The 20438-nt window shown below is 47.5% G+C and overlaps 1 protein-coding gene across 2 annotated transcripts; it reads right to left on the minus strand.

The window, feature by feature from the left end:
* Nucleotides 1-426: 426 nt before the first annotated feature.
* NTHL1 (nth like DNA glycosylase 1) lies at nt 427-20239 on the minus strand. Of its 2 annotated transcripts, none has more exons than XM_036737570.1 (6): nt 20120-20239; nt 18947-19188; nt 18218-18388; nt 10381-10540; nt 1015-1120; nt 427-682 (listed from the first exon to the last, which is right to left on the minus strand). In XM_036737570.1, exons 1-6 carry the CDS (start codon nt 20214-20216, stop codon nt 559-561), a joined length of 900 nt encoding a protein of 299 aa, XP_036593465.1. In that variant the 5' UTR covers nt 20217-20239; the 3' UTR covers nt 427-558. The 2 variants fall into 2 exon arrangements, with proteins under 2 accessions (XP_036593465.1, XP_036593464.1); XM_036737569.1 differs by having other exon boundaries at nt 20102-20239.
* Nucleotides 20240-20438: the final 199 nt, after the last annotated feature.

Here is a 20438-nt window from a genome sequence, read left to right on the forward strand (position 1 = left end):
GTTTGGCCCAGTCAGCCGGAGGGAAAGATAACACGGCGATTTGTTTCCGGTCCCTTAGCCGGACCCCTTAGGGGTCCCATGGGGATCTGTCCAAACAGCCTTCCCAGAAGCTAGCCTTCGCCCTATTTCCCAACTTCCTCACTCGCCAGTTGGCCCATGTGCTCACTGCCTTTGCCTTTCTGTGTGTCCCCTCTTCAACACAGAAATCATCACACGTAGAACCTTCCTAGAAGTCACCAACTCACTTATCCTCACTGGGGTACAGAGGAAACAGAAGGGGATGCTGATGTCCCCAAAGCCAAAACTTGGCCTCAGTCCCTTCTATTCCAGCTGAGGTTTCCCGAGATTTCCTCTCTCCTCAGCCAGCAGCTCCCAGCTGAGAGGCTAAGCCTCAGTTCCTGGGCCCCTCGTGGACCAAATTTCCAATCACAAAAGAACACCAAACTTTATTAAACAGACCCAATGTGGGTACAAGTCTTAGGCACTTGACGGGAATTCCAACACTGGCTGGCTGTCCATCTGACCCCTGTACCTCCGGGGTCTTTGCTGCAGCCTTCTTCAAGGCCTCTGTGCTGCTGGGCACAAGCCTCCGTTGAGGCAGTCCCCACACCGAGGGTTCACTGGCAGGCAGGTCTGCTGGCCAAAGCCCACCATCAGCCAGTTAATCTCCTTCCACAGATCCCTAGAAGGGGAAAAAAAGGAACAGATTCTGTAGTGTAGCATGTGGGCCAGCGGGTATGAGATTAGAGTGAGCCCTGCCCTGTTCCTCCCACCCATGCATCCTTTCCCTATGCTGAAGCAGATGGTCCAGCCTGGCCTCTTCTCTCAGGCTAGCTGCACTCTGGCCCAATGGGGGCAGGGAAGACCGAGGCCTTTGAAATCGTTCACCTTGCTCATATCCATTACTGAGTTTGAAGGTTGAGTGCTACGGGAAACTGTAGCACTCAACTGGGGAAATCAGAATTGATCAGGCTCCTCTAGGGGTCATCTAGGCCAGCTCCTGCCTCCACAAACCTTGGCAGCCAGTCCTCCAGGGCAGCTCTGGTTTCCTCAGGGTACTTGGTCTCCTTCTTGGTCCATTTCAGTCTGTTGCTGATCCTGTGTACATGTGTGTCCACTGCTACAGGGGCAGACACAGAGTGAGGTTGATAAAGCTCATGTCAAGGCTTCCCTTTCTGTCTTTGTCCTGGGCCCAGAACATTTCCAGGGCCAGACTCTCCTCACCAGAGCTACAGAGCCACAAGGGAAGACTGTGGAGTGTCCATTATCATCTTAGTAATGCTGATAGCCCTTCACATCTGTAGGGCACTTTACCAAGCACTTACGAATCCATTATCTTACCTGATTCTCAAGGCAATCCTGTGAGAGGCTAGGCAGGGATTGTTATCCCTATTTTAGAGATGGGATTACTAAGGCCCAGGGAAGTAGCATGACTTGCTCAAGTTACACAACAAATTAGTGGCAGAGCTATTTTTCTTAAAAAAAAAAAAAACAAGATTTTTATTGATATCTTTTGTTTTTATATCACCTACATTTCCCTGTGTCTCTCCCCTTGCCCCTACCCAGAGAGTCATCACTTATAACAAAGAATATAAAAAGGGAGAAAAGGAAAAAAAAAGTTCAGCAAAACCAATCAATGCATTGAAAAAATCTGATGTGATACACAATGTTCCACGTCCATGGACTGCCTCCCTTCCCCTCTCCTCCCACCCACCTCTGCAGAGGAGCAGGGAATGGGGAGTGAGGAGTGGAGGAAACAGGTTTTCTCCTAATGGCAGAATTGACAGTACAATTTAGGTTTTCTGACTCCCAGGCCTAGGATTTTTCCATGGGGTCATACTGATTCTCATCTTCATTCAAGAGTTTAACCAGGATCTGGCTCAGATGTCTGAGGTTTCTCTTAAAGTCTCTAGCAGGGGTGGGGAATGTTTGGCCTCCAGGCCACATGTGGCCCTCTAGGTCCTCAAGTGTGGCTCTTTGACAGACTCCAAACTTCACAGATTACATCAAAGGGCTGAATTTGCGGACCTAGAGGGCCACATGTGGCCTTGAGGCCACAGGTTCCCCGCCCCTGCTAGGATCTATGGAACTGAACTTGGTGGTATCAGGGTTAGAGGCAGGGGAGGCACTGGGATAAGAATCCACCTGAATCATGACTTTTCCAGGTGGAATATACCTGTCTTTTTCTATCAACAGATGGAGATGTTTGAGGTGACAGGCTGATCATGGAGAAAGAAGAGGCTGGGATAATGCCCCTCCACAGGGCCTGGCCTGCCTAGTATGGGTGGTTGCCCCTACAGTTCCATCTACTTACCACTACAGTCAAGGGCAGCCACCCAGGGACAAGTGATGTCAGGGTAGCCTAATGAAATGAAGTCCCAATAGCTGCTGCTTAGGGACTTTTAATTGAATGGATCCGGCCCAGAGCTATTTACTTTGCCTGCAACGTTCAGCGCTGAATTGCTAAACCAATATGAATTATTCACCCCCAAAAAGCTGGGAGCAAACCATAGCACACAGCCCAGGGCCTCTGCTGAGTCAATATTATGCTCTAGCAGACTCCAAGCCTCCTCCCTCTTTCTCTGACTTGCCTCAGCATCTACCTCCCAGACTCCTCATCCTCCCCCATTATGCTATATGCTCACACCGAGCTCCAGAGAATGGGACATCCCGAATGAGCACGGACATCCTTTCTTACACTAACCTGAGTGTCCCCTATGGCCAATGATGCCTCTCCTTGGAATAATGCTGTCCAACTCAACCTCCCTCTTCTCCAAGGTAACTCAGATCTCAGCTCCCATAACTTTTTCTCATTTCTCACTTTTCCTGTGGGAACCCTGTTAATCATATCCAGGTCTCTCCCCTAAACCCTCATCCTCACTACCTCAGCAGCTGAGAAAGCTGTAGACAGTAAGCTGGGGAGGGCCAAGCCAGGATGAGCAGTTCAGGAGAGGTGACCCCAGGGATCCTCTCCGGATACAGAACTCCTCTTCACTTCCTGTGCAGGGCTGTCAGGCTGCTGGGAATCAGCTTTCTTACCCTTTCCTCCCCCAACTGTCTCCTTCTCTGGGCAGTTTCATTTTTTTCCACGAAGAAATAATGTGTGGATGGCTCTGGGGTCCATCTGGTGCAAAAGGCTGTGTCAGCAGCTTGTCAGCCTGGGCTGAGGCTTCCAAAGTCCCCACACTCCCCAGATGGGTATTACAATCCAAGGAATTCTGAACTGGCGCTCAGGGTGTCTGGTCCTGTGTCACTGCCCGAGAACAACTCATCACTCTGTGTCTCTCTCTGGTGGATGGGGGGGCAGGGGGAGAGGAAGCCGATCCAACCTTGCAGTCAATCTGCCGGTCTCCAAGAACCCTCAGCACCTGCCTGCCCTCCCGCCTGATCAGGAGAGCAGCAGCCATCCCTGCAGCAGGGAATGAGATCACCTCAGCTGGGGAGGCCAGCCTTGCCAACACAGAGCTGTCACTAAGCAAGAAGGTCACAAGGATGGCCAAGCAGGGCTCAGCTGGTTTCTACCTGGGCCAAGACAGAATTTTAGCCCCTCCCTCTCCCAGCTGCTGCAGCCCTTCCCTAGCAGTGAGGGTTTATTCTGGACAAAGCGCTGGGGAGCAGAGGGAAAATCACCTGATCCCATCATGGGGGCTTGAGGAAGGAACTAGCACATTTGTACCTAGTGGACAGACCCTCCCTCCTGCCCACTCTGCCCAAGCTAGAGTTCCCCCTTCGTACTTTTCCCCTGTCACTCCAGGCAACAGTAGAGGCCCCATGGAGCCCCTCTGGCCTCAGGTCATTTATTTTCCCAACACAGCTTAGTTCCAGACAGCAAGGTAACCTGAATTGCACCCAGGGCAGGGCAACGTGTTGAAATCCAGGACATTCCTTCTTTGTGATAAGCCAGCCGGCAGAGCTTGCCAAAGACAGAACCACTCCTCCCCCTCCCCCATCTTCTCCTGCCCCTGCTCAAACCAAAAAAGTAGCCCTGCCCATTTTAAGAAGTAGCTAAATGGTTAAAAGAGACCTGCTATCCAAACATCAGGGTAGGCACAAGCCCTCCCCTTTTGGCTTCTTTCAATCCAAGACAACAAACATTTGTGTGGTGCCTACTGCGACAGTCCAGGGCACTTACTACTGTACCACGCTGTGGAGGCAGCCTGGTACAGGGTTCAAATCCCCTCTATGACACTTACTTCCTCTGTGATCTTGGACAAACCACAAACCCTGGCTCTAAATTTCCTCATCTGAAAACTGAAAGGGCTAGATCCAGGAGAGGGCCTTTAAGGACTGTGAAACGAGGGTGGGGATGAGTCTGGATTCCCTCAGGCATGAGATCTATAAGCCTGGAATCCTTGGACCTTGATAAGAAACAGAGCCCTGTATGCATAAGAGGGCTCTGCCATGTGTTTACTGTGGGTCCTTGGCCAAGCCTCATCCTCCCTGTTTCTTCAACTTCCAGATGGACTAGATCTATGGCCTTTAAGGTTCCTCCGAGATCTAGTGTGCAGCATAGCTTCCCTCGGTGTTCTAAGTCACAGTACAATGGAGGCAGACAGCTGGTGGAGGGGACAGTCAGGAAGGCCTGAGCTTGAATCCTGCCTTATATATTTATCGGTCGTATGATCCTGGGAAAGGCATTTAATCTCAGGCTCCTCAACCATAAAATGGGGATAATAAATAATGTCTACCTCACACGGTTGTTGTGAGGCTCAAACGAGGGAACGTATATAAAAAGCGTCATATAAGTAACTATTTACATGGTGCTTTAAGCTTTGCGGAGCATTTTCCCGCAGAGCCCTGCGCAGGCAGTACAGGATTCTCACATCCATTTTACAGATCAGGAACAGGTTGAGAAGTAAAGTGATTTGTCCGTGGTCACAGAAATATCAAGAGCAGGGACTCAAACCCGGGTGTCTCACCTCTCACCTGAACCGGTGTAGTGACCGCTTTGCTGGTTTAATCAGATCACGGACTTAAAAATCACCTTGTCATAGGGTCACAGATTTGGAGCAGGAAAAGACATTGTGGGTCATTTCATAGATGAAGAAACTGAGGGCCAGAGAGACGAGGTGACTGAGGTGCCCAAGGTCACACAGGCAGCAGGGGTCAGAGCCAGGATTTTTACTTGGGTTCTTTGACATCAAAGTTCACAGCACCCATGGCTCCTCCCTCAATTTATTCTTCACCTGGCTGCCAAAGTAATCTTCCTAATGCACAGTTCTGATCATGTTCCAACCCTACTTCAAACACCTTCAATGCTGGCCCACTGCTGACCAAACAAAACGGAAAACCTTGGTCCTGGCATTCAAGGCCTACCACAATGTGCCCAGCCTTATCGCATATCATGCTCCCTATTTTCTATATAAATCTGACTACTTCTGTTGACGGGATTTAAAGATAGAAAAGACCCTAGAGACCATCTAGTCCAACACCTTCATTTTACAGACAAACTGAGGCTTTTTCTGTGCCGCCCCCCCCACTCTCATCCTGTACCTGGAATGATCTCCCCCCAGTCTGCCTGTTGGAATTCTCCCTTTCCACATCTCTACTGTGGATTTATAACAGTCTATCTTGTGTTATTTAGTTATTTATCTAGCTGCTGTATCCTCCTTCCTAAAGTCCTTTAGGCAGGGGCCAGGTTTGGTTCATCTCTGTGTCGCCAGCATTTTGCACAGGGCGCCATAGCTGCCTCGTCAATGTTGGCTGCATTGATTTCCTCCATACAGAGCTGTTTTTAGGGAATCTGCTGTCCTCCCCCTGGCTAGGGAAGACTCCTGGATATCCCAACTCTGAGGCTGGGGCTGGGGAGGTGAGGCATCTGCCTAGGAGTCCAGTGATTGGGCGCCCCCTGCTGGATTAGCCTTGCCTGCAGAGCCAGTCCCCAGTCCAGCTCACACTGCTTCACTCCTACTGGTCAGCTACACAGCTGAGAATGCTACAGGGCCCCAAGTTTTAGGGCTGGGAGCCATTTTAGAGCTCATTTAGTCCAGCCTCCTTATTTTACAGAAAGGAAAACTGAGGCCCAGGGAGATGTGATTTCACAACGGTCACATGGGGAGTTAAGTGGCAGAACTGGAGTTTAAAGCTAGCTCCTCTCACTTCGAATCCATTGCTCTTTCCAGTGCCCTGTACCATACCGGGCACACTGTGGATAAAGAGCACATGGCCTGGAGCCAGGAAGGAACTGAGTTCAAATCCAGCCTCAGACACTTCCTAGTTGGGTGTCTCTGGGCAAGTCACTTAACTTGCCTGCCTTGGTTTCCCCATTTGCCTCCCAGGATTGCTGGGAAGCTAAAACAAGATAACATTTGTATAGTGCTTTACCAAATTTAAAGTGCTCTGTAGAGGCTAACTAGTTAGCTCGGAAGGAAGAATTGTTGTAGACAACTTAACTGGCTTTGATGTGGAAGAGAGGCCAGAAAGGGGCAGGTTGAGAGCTGAGTATGTAGATATAACAAGGGGAAAAATACAGGCATTGAAAGTCCTTAGATAAAGATGTCCTACACCAAGGCCTCTGTGAAAACAAAACGAGATGTACCAATCGCCCCCACTCCACCCCGCCCACCATGACTGGCTCTGTCTCAAGAGACCCATGTTCTAATAAATTTCTCTGGAGACTGATGGGCACTATAACCAGGAAATGGGGCTGTCAAATGACCTTGGCAAGCCAGGGGGCTGAAACCCTCTCCCCAAGACGTGAATAGAGTTTTCTGTCCTTTCTAGATTGAGAGGCTGCCGCTGGAAAATACCTCAAATCCTGGCTTTCTCAAAGTGCTGGCAAATGGTCCCCTTTTGTCACCTAAGGAACTGATCAGTCCTATGATCCCTGGAAGATGTGAAGTGATAGCCAGCTGTTCTCCCTCTGAGGCAGGGAGGAAGCCAACCATGCTGCCCAGGTGGATCTCACACTGCAGGGTGTGCTCAGAAGGGCCAGAATGCCCACATTTGGTGTGGATGTATGTGTGTTTGGGGGGGGCAATGGGGGAGGTGGGGGAGATGTAGGCATATAGATGAACTTGTCCCTTACCCACTTTTCAGATGAACTCAATCTGTCACTCCTATCTCCTCCAGGGTCTATGATGTGGTCTCAGTCTGGAGGATTCATACACTAGCTTAGGGATCAATTGTCTCACTTCTTTTTCTCTGGGAAACCAGTGGGAAGATGATCTGATCTTGTCTGGGAGCTTCCCAGCTGTCACCTGGGGCTTGGGAAGGCATAGCCCACCAATCTTTCCAGTGCCAGCCAGTACCAGCTTGTGGCAACTGAATCACCAGCCCCTGAACAAAACTAGGAGAATGACATTTAAACACTCATTTCCTGCGTTTCTCCTATCTCTAAATGGCCCTTTCAAAACCTTATTACCAAAGCTCCCATCAATCTATTAATTTCATGCCCTTTTTCAAGCAGCCAGCTCTCAGTAAGACAGACCCCTGGCAGAGACAGCCTGAGGACAGTGTCAGAAACAAGCCTCGAGTGCCAGTTGTGGCATGGTGCAGCATCCTACTACAAACACTGGCTCCAGGCCAGGGGAGAAAGAACTGATTCCCCAGGCCTATCTCTCTACTCCACTGAAATGGCTTCCCAGGCAAAAGACACAGCAGACATCTCAAATGCAAAACCATCTGCTCTTTTGTAGGGCCCAGAGTCTCCACCTGTTAGAGGACATATGGGAGAGAGATAATTCCAAGCTAAGATCAGGGATAAAAGAAAGAAGGTCAGTCTTCATGAGACAGGGAGTCTAGCTGACTTCAGATCCCTATTCTCACCCTCCCTAAGGCTTGCGCCCAGAACCCTGTGATGGTCCTAGAACCAAATGCCGGAGCTCTTTATTCAGGACATTTGTAACGCTGAGGCTACTTTGTAGGTTATTAATTTAAAAACAAATGGAGAGGGCAGCTAGGTGGTGCAGTGAGTAAAGCACCGGCCCTGGAGTCAGGAGGACCTGAGTTCAAATCTGCCCTCAGACACTTGACACACTTACTAGCTGTGTGACCTTGGGCAAGTCACTTAACCCCAATTGCCTTGCCTTCACCCCTCCAAAAAAAATAAATAAAACAAATGGAGAAGAATCCCTGCTATCCAAAATCCCTTTTGTGTCTTGGACCTCTTGACAGTAGAGTGTTTTTAAATATATAAAATAAAACACAGAAGTATAAAGGAAACCAATTATGTAGTAAAATAAAGATGTAATTTTTTTTTCTCCCATCCAAGTTCATGAACCCTTAGGTTAAGAATTCCTGGTCTAATGGGTCTGTTTTCAAAGCCCCCAGCCTGAAGCTCATTGGCTAGTCATCAGGAGACCTTGGTTTATGTGGTAAGGGAGAGGCTTGGATTCGAATCCTGGCTTTGACTCTTACTAGTTATGTGACTTTGGGCCAGTCATTGAACCTGTAGGCCTAAATTTTCTCATCTGTAAAAATGACTAAAATGCTATTTTTTATGACTTCATAGGTATGATGAGGAAAGTACTTTGTAAATCCCAAATAAGGAGCTATATAAAATGTGAGTTGTTAATTAGTATTATTTGACTTTTGAGTCATCGAACCTCTCTGAGCCTCAGTCTCTCCACCTGTAAAATGGAGAACAATGTCCAACCTGCCTCTCTCAGGGCTGTTCGGAGGAAAAGTTAAAGCAGGAGATTCTACAGCATTTTTAAAAGCACGAAGCACCACAGATTTATTAAGTATCACTAACAGTTAACTTACTCACCTCAATTCAAGTTACTCCACATTCCAAGCAGCCTCATGTTACCTACGGGTGGAAACTAGTGGGGGAATGGCTAAAATGCCACAGAGGAACGGGGGATTCAGGTTTCTCTTGGGTTGGAAGCTTAATTCAGTTTTTTCCAAAGCTCTAGGTCCTCAGAGACACAAGTAAAGACAGAGAGGGAGAGGCCCTCCCACTCCAGGCCTTCCTACTGCCAGAGTAATTTTCTCACAGACACTCGGTAAGATCAAGCTGCCCCCACTGCTCAGAAGCCTCCAATGACTTCCCACTGTCTACTACCAGGAGCCTCAACTCCTTGGCCAGGCTTTCAAAGGCCCCTCAATCTAGGCGTCTCCTACCTCTCCCACTACAGGGGGTCCCAAAAGCTACTCTGCCTTAGAACTGCACCAAGACTTTTGAGATACCCTGTCTACTTTGCTCCCCAACACACATCTCTGCCAGCAAGGGTCGTCTTTGTACTTGTTCCCTATATGGGGCACTTCCAAGACCTATAGTATACTGAATGATAGTTCCTACATTCTCTCTGCCTGTCCACATTTTCCTGACCTTCAGGACCATGATAAAATTCACCTTCCTTTTTACCAAGGCAGGCTGCACTGGTCCCTCCCTTCTCCAACTTCCTACAAACCTTAGTGTCTATACTATTCGTGGAAGCATCGTGATGCACTGCTGATCACTCCCTGCTGCCACCATACTGGCCTCTTATGACGATTGAGCCCCCAGGATTTGGAGTCTGATGACCTGGGTTGGAATCCCAGCCCTGTTACTTACTAACCTGTATGACCATAGGCAAGTTCCCCTGATTTCCCTGGATCTTAAATGAGAGGCTTTTCCTGAGTAATTGTATCTCATTTCTTCGCAACTAGACTCTGATTTCCTGCAGGGCAGAGACTTTTCTTTTACCACCTTCCCCCAGTGCATATATATCTGGAGGTAAAGACTTTCTGGAATGAATAATTCCCAAGTGCCTTTTCTGTTCTCATGACTGGGCGAAGAAGTTGGGGTGTACCCAAAGTCAAAACCCTCAGATTCAGAGCTAAAAGAGACCATGGAGATAATTCAGTCCAAACCTCATTTATAGGGGAGAGAAGGGAGGCCTAATGAAGGAAGGGCCAATCATTGTGAATAGCCGAGCTGGGATCTGAAACCAGGTCTCCTGATCTCAAATCCAGTGGCTTAAATAACAGCGAGGGTGAAGTATGAGACTCTGGGACAGGAAACAGGAAACTCTGGGACCGGATTTCTGCTGAAAGCCAGTGGCTCAGTGGATAGAGTGCTAGACTTGGAGTCAGACAGACTCAAGTTCAAATCTAGGCTTGAACACAAGCTGGGCAAGTGACCCTGGGCAAGTCACTTAACCAATGCCCGCCTCAGCTTCCTCATGTGTAAAATGGGGACAAGAACAGCATCCACCTCCCAGGGTTGTTTTGAGGCTTCCTAAGGCACACTGAAAACCTCAAAGTGCTATAAATGCTAGCTATTAAATATAAATATAATATTAAATAAATGCTAGCTAGGTTGAGTAAGTCCCTTTCCATCTCTCAATATCAATTTTCTTTCCTGGGCAATAGGAGACAAGACACCTATCCCATTTGTACCTCACGAGAGGAGGGACCATACCCACCCACCAGCAGGTAAAATGCCTCACTTACCAATGCCTGACACCTTGTCCCAGGCAATGGCCATGGCCAAGTGCGCCATCTTGGGTCCAACGCCAGGAAGTGCCACCAGCTCTGCCACAGTGGCTGGGATGTCGCCCCCATATTGCTGCTTCAGGATCTTGCTTGTCTGCTTTATGTACTGCACTTTGCTCTGAAACATCCAAGCTGAGATCAGCTCTCTGCTCTCTGACAACAACAGGTCTCATGCTGGGGTCCTACAGCCCCCAGGACCAACCCATTCCAATGACAGAGTATGGGTGCTTGGTTCAGGCCAAAGCTTGGAACAAAGGTGGACTGGAGCAATGATACCTCCTGCCCACCATGGGAAACTTCCCTGGTCTGGGTCAGCAGAACCTTTTCTTTGATCTCTATGGGATATAGACCTATTAATGGTATTGCTGGGTCAAAGGGTATGTACAGTTTTATTGTCCTTTGGGCATAGGTCCAAATTGTTCTCCAGAATGGTTAGATCCGTTCGTAACTCCAGTAACAGTACATTAGGGTCCCTACTTTCCTACATCCCCTTCATAATTTGTCATTTTCCTTTTCTATCAACTTGGCCCATCTGATAGGGTGAGGTAGTACTTCCAAGATGTTTAATTCTGCATTTCTCTAGTTATTAGTGTTTTAGAGCATTTTATATTTTTCCTATTTATATGACAGTGATATTCCATTACATCCACGTAACACCCAGATTTAGGGAGGGTGACTAGGAAGAAATTTAGACAAGCCCAATCCTTTTTGGTCAACTGAATGAGGCAAGCGGCTCATGGGGCAAAGGCCTGGCTTTGAGCCAGGTGCTGCCAGACCTGGCTCATATTATTTGGATCCCTTTTCTAGGACCCCAAGTCCTTCACATCTGGGTGTGCGTGGTGCCAGAATTCCAAGGATCCACAGCTTATGGCAGATTATGAAGAAACCAAACGAGCAGCAGTTCTATCTACAGTTCTGTGCTTTTTTTGGGGGGGGGGGGTAACCTTTCCTCACAACTGACTGTATGAGAAAGGTAGTCCCCATGTTTTATAGCCAAGGGAACTAAGGCTCAGAGAGAGCCACATGACCATTAAGTACCAGCTAGTACTAGAACCCAAGTCTTTGGACTCCAAGTCCAGGGGTCTTTCCATTACACTATACTGCCTGTCGGTATTAGATTACCCAAAATACCCCATGAAGGACCACAGGCTTGGAGGGATAGTATAAGGACAAAGGAAGAACCTTGCTCCCCATAGGGACTCGCTTGGCTAGTCCCTTCAAGGAATTTTCCCTTATGGTGAATTCCTTGCCTAGAAACATAGCCTCGTCAGCCAGGACATCCCTTGCTATAAGGGAGTTCCTATATTTACAGCCAGCTATGTGGCAGCATAGTTTGTGAGGCACCAATCTGGCCTGTAAGAAACTCCTGGTGTTTATGTCTTTCTCCTGGCGTTCATCATGGGAAGGGTGCCACGTGTATTGAAAGCTAACAGAGCCAGGGACCTTGAGGGTGAGTGGGGAACAGGAGGTTTGTTTGGTTGTTTGGATGGGTGTGTATTTCAGCTCAGGATGTTTGGAGCACAAAGCCAGAGAGAAGCCAGGGTCAAGTTGAACAGGGCACTGGTAGTACGTGGAAGCCTGGGACAGGGTCTTCCCCCAGCCTGACACAATAGCAGTTTCTGGCTGAGGGCCCGTGACACCGTTAGCTCATCGTTGTGAACAGCGTGATCTTGTCCTAATAAGTTAGAACATGAATTCCCCTGGAAAGTAATGGGAGAGAGATACGGGGGGAAGGGTCAGCCTGGCTGATGTCTCACCTCCCACACAAAGCCTGGCCTTTGGCAAGGCTGTATGATCCACCAAGAGGCCACAGACAGGCCTGATGCTTCAAAACAAGGCTCTCCCCCATGGAGACCCTGGGAAAAACTCTGGAGGGGAGCCCGTGAGACTTTCAGGGTTCCCCTCATTCCAAAGCATCCTGAGTTTGGGGGCACTGAGGACATGAAGAAAGAAAGCAGCATTTTCTTTGTGCCAAAGCAGGCTTGGTTCTTTTGCAGACCAGCCCCTAAGCTGCCTGTTTACTGCAGTCCCACGATCTGCAGACACAGAGCTGAGAGACCTGGGTGGGAAATATACCCTCTGAGGCACTAAATACAGAGGACTATTTAAAAACACATTTGACAAAATAGAGCCCACGCTCAATGCTGCCGGGAAATGGACTCCACCCTGCAGGGTACCTCCTCCAGGAACAGGCAGAAAAGCAGAATTGGGTATATTTAGCTTCTGCATTGCCAAGAGCAAGGCTCTTAGGCACATGGGGTGGACAGCCGGAGATGGCACCAGTGACTTGGGACTGAGGAGAGGGGGTGGGGAGAGCTGCTGAGAATACCATTTACTTGTTTCACTTGGATGAGGAGCGTGTGACAAATTCCATGGGGTAAACAGGGGAAATTGGGAAGACCGGCATGTCCTACAGATCAGTGAAAAGCAGGAAGGGAAGGGCCCAGACACGGGGATGGTGAAGAAAGCCGGCTTGGGGGTACGGAAAGCAAGAAGAATGGAAAGGACAAGTGAGAAGTAATAGACTTCCAGATCTGCGCATCCAGCACCAACCACTCCCTTGACCTTCAGCCTCACATTTCCAATGGCCTAGGGGACAGCTCTGCCTGAAGATCTCCATGGCACCTCAAACTCAACTAAATTCATCATTTTCCCCTTGCAAGCATACTGCTTCTCCTGACTTGCTTATTTCTGCAAGACATACCTATATTCTCCCACTTTCCCAGGCTTGAAACCTCTGATTGATCTTTGCCTCTTTTTGTCTCTTCTTTCCATCCCCTATCTAATCACTCCCATGCCCTTCAGGCCCTGATGTTGCCACCTGAACTGCCTAAGTACCCCAAGGACCCTCAAGACCCCACAGATCCTTTCATTGGCCTGGTTGCTGAACTCTCCTATATGTGACGTCTCCTCCTATGGACGCTTGTTTTCTATTTTTATCAATAACTCTTGGCACGTAATTAACACTTAGTAAATGCATGCTTCCTTCTTGTTCAAAGCTATTTATTCTTCTTTCTTCCAGAGCATTTACTTCACTTTTTATTTTTTGCTTCATATATATGTATATATGTATAAAATACTTTGGGGAAAAATCCATTTTTTCCTTTCAATGACTACATGTAGTTGTTACAGAGTTATACTTTCCTTCTAAGGGGGCAGCTAGGTGGTGAAGTGGATAGAGTGCTAGGCCTGGAGTCAAGAGGACCCGAGTTTGAATCCAGCCTCCGATACTTCCTAGCTGTGTGACCCTGGGCAGGTCACTTAACCCTGTTTGCCTCAGTTTCCTCTTCTGTAAAATGAGTTAGAAAAAGAAATGGCCAACCCCTCCAGTATCTTCACCAGATGGGGTCATGAAGAGTAGGACACGACTCAACAACAACACTTTCCTTCCGGGGTGGATTTTTGGATGTCTTTGGATCTACGATGATTCTCTATAGTGGCTGTATCTTCTTTTGCTTCCTCATCTCTCTATCCTTAGTTCTTGAATTCAGGCACTGTACAGGGGCTGGGCCCTCTCCACTCTGGTACTTTTCGGGTGGGGAGGCTTGCCCTTCTTGCTCTCATCTTGTATCACCTGGGTTCTGGCTCTGATCTCCACCTTTCAGCATCTGTGAAGTCCAGAGCGATGGATCTAAAAGGCCTTCTGTGGTATCTCAGAACAGAGTACTAAGGGTCTGGGCCTTTTGAGTCTTGGAGTACGTGGTGGTGTGCCTGGACTGGTCCCTGCTGCTCTTGGTCCCTTCGAAGGTTCCTGCTGTGGGTTTCTGACCACCCTGAGGCTCTTAGGGGAGCCCTCTGGATAGAGAACTTGGAAGGCTATCCTCATCTCTTGTCATACTGGGAAGTGGCCTCCTGGTTTGCCTGAGTACAGGAGCTGGCTTTTCTGATGTGCCCTACATCTTTTCTTATTTATTGCCTGTGGGCCTCTGGCTGCCTTTTGGTGTGGTTCTGTGGTGGATGAAGTCACTGTAGTTTTTCACTGGATTTACTGATTATTATTTGGTCCGATGTGGGGTTTTTTAGTGTTTTTTTCTCCTGGAGTAGGTTTTGGGGAGCTGATTGACTGTCTCTTCAGGCAGCCATCTTGGCTAGAAGTCCTTCTCATTCATTGATTCATTCATTCATTCAAGCAGACATCAAGTCTTGCCAATTCTTCCATTGAGAATTGTCTTGGTACCAAGGCCCAGCTTCTCCTTTCTATTCCTACCCAAGTCATTATTTCTTGCCTCAACTATCATAACAGCCTCTTACTGTCTCTGTTTACCCATCTGCCCCAATCCATCCTGTAACAGCTACTTATCATTCTAACACAAAGCTCTGGCCATGTCACTCCCCTGCCTGAAACCAATAACGTCCCCCACTCTCCATCACTGACTAGAAGATAAAAATCCAAACTTCTTGACTTAAAATTCAAAATTTTCTACAATTTGACACCAATTTTTTTTTCTATCTCTTTTGCTCACTCTTCTCAAGAGATCAACTGGTAAGCATTAATTAAATGCTTCCCACCTGCCAGGCACTGTGCTAAGTGCTGGGGATACAAAGAAAGACAAAAAAATACCCTGCCCTTGAGGAGCTTATGTTCTGGTGGGGGAGGAGGAGTAAAAAAAACAGGTACATTCGAGATATGTACAAAGCAGCTAGAATAGACCTGCAAAACTTGGCAGTAGGTGGGTAGCCAGAATTAAAATAGGCTAAACTTCTTTGGGCTGCAGATAGGTTTTTAGCGGCTCACTTTCCAAGTAAAGGTATAATTAATGATTAAACTACTTCTCAAAAAACATTTTTTATTGGGGCATAATCTAGAAACTGAAATCAGGAAATACTTCTTTATGAAGTCACCTTCAGTAAAAGACTTCCCAGCAGCAGCAATTTCTTTAGAAATCTGAAAACTAACCTTAGTAACTGCCTCATTTTCTGAGTTTATTTTCTTGAAAAACCGCTGTTTGCCAGAGATTTTTTCCAACAATTTGGACGCTTTAATTCATTTTTATTGGTGTCCGATTTGCTTAAGTCAGGACGTTCTGATTTGAAATGGTGACAAAGATTGTATTCCTTTGGAACAGCTATCACTTCTCGGCAAACAAGGCACAATATTTTGTCTCTCATGTAAGTAAACAAGTTATCTACTTGTCTACTCTGGATTAAACAGTTTATGTTCTGATTTGATCTTCCATGTCTTTTTATCGCCCATTTTACCAAGTCACCCAAAAAATTCAAGGGAGGGGAAGAAGCCCTCAAATTGTCGCCGCTCGTTGAGTAGCGGGCATCGGCTATGTTGGCATGTAGCTGCACTCACTTTGTCCCTATGCAACACCAATAACAACCAAAAACACAGCAAAAAGATATGACTCTTGCTCCTCTCAGACTAGAGACAGACTGATGATGGTTGGTTGCCTCAGGCCACATGACAAACAGGAGAGAGTGCATAGTGGCAACCCACCCATAGTGACTGGTGAAAGGCAGGTTAAGCAGGGCATGGACAAAACACTTGATACATCTTTACTTTCTTTTACATCCTCTACATTTTTCACAGGCTGCCTGAAATCCACGGGCCATATGTTGTGTAAACCTGAGCTAGAGGGGCAGGTCCTAGAGCAGCTGGGAGGACTGGGAAAGGATGCCTATAGAAGGTGGCATGTAAGCTGAGTCTTGAGGGAAGCCAAGGATTCTAAGAATCACAGGTAAAGAGGAAGAGTGTTCTAGGCACGAGTGAGTACAAAGGCATGAAGATGCGTGATGGAATATCTTATGGGAGGAACAGTAAGTAGGCCGGTATGTGGAAGGGAGTAATGTGTAAGAAAACTGGAAAGATAGGAAAAGGTCAGGCTGTATAGAGCTTTAAATGCCAAACGGGACTTTATATTTGATCCTGGAGGTAAGACGTAGCCTGTGTAATCTGTCAAGTAGCTGGGGTGAAGGAGAGAAGAAATATGATCAGACCTACACTTTAGGAACTTCAATTCTGTAGCTGTGTGGAGGACAGATTGGAGTGGGGGAGACTTGAGCCAGGGAGTCATGCCAGCAGACCAGGGCAAAAACCTAGGCAAGAGATGACAAAGGCCTGAACTTTGTAAGGTGTGAGTAGTGGGAAGGAAATACAGAGAGATGTTGTGAAGGTAGAAATGACAAGGTTTGGCAACACACTGGATATGTGAGGTAAGTGTGAGTGAGGAGTTGAAGATGACAGCCACCCTGGGTGCTCTGGAGGATGGGGGTACTTTGATAGTAAAAGGGTAGTTTGGGAGAGGGGAGAGTTTGGGGGGAAAAGATAATGGATGCCATTTTGGAAACGTGGAGTTTGAGATGCCCATGAGACATCCAGTTCAAAATGTCCAGCTAGGCAGTTCAGATGATACATGCCTGGAACTCAAGAGAGAGGTGTGGGTGTGTGCAAGGGGTGGTGGGGTGGTGGGGTGGTGGTGGTGGTTAGAGTAAACCTAGATCTGTTTATCTGCGAATCATCTACATGGAGAAAATTGAACCCATGGGAACTGATGAGATCACCAAGTGAGACTGCAAAGAGAAGATCCAGGACAAAGCCTTGGGGGACACCCACAGTTAGGGGAAGTAACATAGAAGAGGATCCAGCAAAGGAAACTGAGGTGTGTTGGCCATATAGGACGTGAAAACCCAGAAAGGAGGGAGAACCTGGGAGCAGATGTTGGTTGACCATGTCCAATGCTCCAGAGAAGTTAAGAAGGAAGTAGATTGAGTTCTCCATTAATTCTAGCATCTTCTTGGTTTGTCCTTTGTAATCTACCTTGACCTCAGTCACATCTTAATTGGACAGTTATGAGATTAATGATAACTTTGGAGAGAGCAGTTTCAGTTAAATGATGATGTTGGAAGCTACCACCTCCATCTTTGCCAATTTTCAAGATCCAGATCAATTCAGATGTCCTCTCCCACTCTAAACCTTCCTACCCCCATCACTGCTTTTTCATGAAGCTTTCCTTACCTGCCCTCCTGGGAAAGGAACAATCTGCTCCTTCTTCTCTGACCTCTGACATTCAGTTCTTACCTACTACTATCTCATATTGTTTGTTTTCTGTTGGTGTGAATCTCTCTGCTATCAATAGTTTGAATTCCCAGTTGTTAGGGACTAGTGTCCTCTACCAGTAGAGCTCAGTAATGAATTACTGATTGAGGGACCCCTTCCCTTAGTGCCAAGTTAGGTGCACTAGTCCCTGACATACACTTAGAATAGTTCTTCATTTAGAATGTACCCATTACTTTTCATTTATCATAGAGAAGTCTTATATACTTATTTCTCTGAATCAGTGTGTAACTATTCAGAGGGCAGGGGAAGAAGAGATGGTATCTTTGTAGAAAACATAGTAAGCTCCTAGTTCAGGAGCTAGGGGATGGAGCGAGCCATGGGCCTAGAATCAGGAAGACCTGAGTTCAAATCCAGCCTCAAGCTAGCTATGTGACTTTGGGCAAATCACTTAACCTCTGTTTGCTTCAGTTTCCTCCTCTGTAAAAAGGGGATAACAGCACCTACTTCCCAGGATTGCTGTGAGGATCAAACGAAAGAATCATTATAAAGTGCTTAGCACAGTGCCTGGCAGATAGGAAATGTTATATAAATACCAGTTATCATTATTATTAGTAATAGTAGTAGTAAATTGCTAGGAATAGAAAGCTACCAGCCCTTCTGGTGATGATAATGATGACGGTAATGAAGTCTTTTTGGAAAAGAAAGTGCCCTTTCCAAAGCTGGCTAAACTTGATGTCATACCTTGGTCCTCTCAGCCCTGGGAAAAACCTCCCTGGGCCTGGACAGACTCACCCTCCAGAAGCCAACTGGGTAGATGAGTTGACCCAGGGTATTATCATCCATCTGCAAGATGCTGTCTAGAGTCAGGCCTCTCTCTCTAAGCCGCCGCATGGCAGCTGCTGTGACCTGGTCTTTGGTCTGGCTGGAAAGCATCAGTGACAGTAGTACTTGGTATCTCATCACCTGTTGGGCAGAAACCAGGAAAGAGAAGAAGTCATATGGAATAGGAAGGAGGTGATACTTTGAGCAATGAAATGACAGAAACCTTTAGAGCAGACCCTATAGACCAACCTAGCACCCAGCTATTGGTGGCATTCACTGGAACCAGGGCTAAGTGGCAATCATGAAGTGGATGCTCTGCAAAATCTGAGGTTTAATGCCATGGTTTCCTCCCAGGTACCAATTGTAGTCATCATACAGGAATCTAAAAGGAAGAGGAATTTATTTTGCTAACCCTTAACAATTCCAGGTACTGACAGCATCTCACTGGTCCAAAAGAATGGCCAATATCTGAGGTCAGCTTCCAGCCAGGAGACTGATTCTAGACCTCCCTTAAAGGGAGTCTGACAAAATAACATTCTTATTGAATAGAGACAGAATCTGGTTTTGAAGCTAGGAACGTCCTGGGGGTTGACAGAAAGGTACCTCCTACCCTGAGAGACAAAAGAACAGGCTCTCTGAGAACACTGAGACTTGACAGGCCGCGGTGTATGAGGCAGAGGACTAGTCTGGCTTCTTTACCTCCGGAGGAGCACTTTGGTCATAACACTTCTCGGCTCCCATGTGATCGACAGGAGCATCTTTTGACTTCCTCATTTCTCGGATATTCTCTAGCTGGAGTCTCCAGTTTGGGGGTTCCCACTTGGGTTTCTTGGGAGTGCCATCATCATTATCTGCATCTCCATCTCTATCCAAAGACTCGTAGGCCATCTCCAGTTTCACCTTCCGTTGTCTTCTCGGGGGTTTTGGTGTTTCCTTTTTCCCTGCAAAGAGTCCAATCTCTAGTTCTGGATATACTTACATTACTATTATTTTAACATTCATTTTTAAAAATGTAAGTTTCCAGCCCTTCCTGTCCTTTCCTTTTGAAGTGGGGATGGGGTGGGCAGCCTGGCTCTCCAAGGTCAGAGATCACTAGAATGGGTGGAAAACGAAGCTAATGAGATCACACGGGATGGGCCTTTGGGCTGGGCCCTCTGTACAGCTGGGCAGAAAAGACCCCCTCCTTTGCTAACTCTCCCCAAAACACTCAGCAAATCTTTCCTGAGTCATCCACTGCAGCTCGACTCATTCCCAAGGAGCAAGGAGACTTATCTCTGCCTCTGTCCAGCCTCAAATGGGAAGTGACTTTGTCAGTTTGGTGGAAGCCTTATCCCAGGCAGGAAGAAGGTTTTTTTCCCCCCGAATAAACAAACAAACAAAAATTTTGGATAAATGAACAAACAAATAAATAAATGTCCACATACTTCAGAAACCCACTCGCTCTAGTCCTCCTACTTCAGGGCTCCTCCTGCCCTTCTACCTCATAGTCTGGGGGTCTCTGTCCTGCCCCTCTTTCTCCCCTCGTAGCCCCCTCCTCAGAATTCTCTCTCTCTTTCCTTCCTTCCTTCCTTCCCACCCCCGCCCAACTCAGGATCCTAACACGGGTTCAAGTTCCTCTTATCCATCCCCAGAAATATTTATTAATCATCTACCCTGGCGTCGGGCAACTAGAGATACAGAAACGGACAGGATCCTGGAGGTTATCTCGTCCAACCCCTTCATTTTACAGAGAAGGACACTGAAACCCAAGGTTTCAATGGTGGTACAAATAGCACAGTCGGGTTTCGAACTCAGATCCCGCGTCTCCAAGTTTAAGAGTGAAATATGGGTAGAGGTAGGACACAGGGGTGCTACCTGAGCTGGCCTGTTTACCAAGGGATGGTGGAAGCTTATCCTCTGTGAAAAGCTGCTGCCCAGAGGAGCGGCTCATGCAGCGGGTCACCATCCTGGGCGCAGTTGGGGTGCTCATGTCTGACTACGCACCGTGGACTACAACTCCCGGAAGGCGCTGCGGCTATATCACGTGACAACCAGTTCCTCGGCCTCTGTAGCGCTGAATCCCCGCCCACCTCATTCACTTTCAGTGGAAGAGGAAGCATCGCGAGGCCTGGAAGTGCACTCAGGGAGGCCCAGCCACGTGATACATCCTGGCTCTTCCCCGGATCCCTTGAATCTCCTCCCACCTCTCTCG

Source organism: Trichosurus vulpecula, chromosome 9, assembly GCF_011100635.1.
Source record: "Trichosurus vulpecula isolate mTriVul1 chromosome 9, mTriVul1.pri, whole genome shotgun sequence".
Classification (NCBI taxonomy): domain Eukaryota; kingdom Metazoa; phylum Chordata; class Mammalia; order Diprotodontia; family Phalangeridae; genus Trichosurus; species Trichosurus vulpecula.

Excerpts from the sequence above, each read along its gene's own strand:
- NTHL1 (XM_036737569.1), bottom strand. The coding sequence starts at position 20,216 with ATGAGCACCCCAACTGCGCCCAGGATGGTGACCCGCTGCATGAGCCGC. Across the intron at positions 18,389-18,946 it reads ACCAAAGTGCTCCTCCGGAG|GTGATGAGATACCAAGTACT; the intron begins GTAAAGAAGCCA and ends TCTGCCCAACAG. Across the intron at positions 10,541-18,217 it reads ACCCAGTTGGCTTCTGGAGG|AGCAAAGTGCAGTACATAAA; the intron begins GTGAGTCTGTCC and ends TGGATGTTTCAG.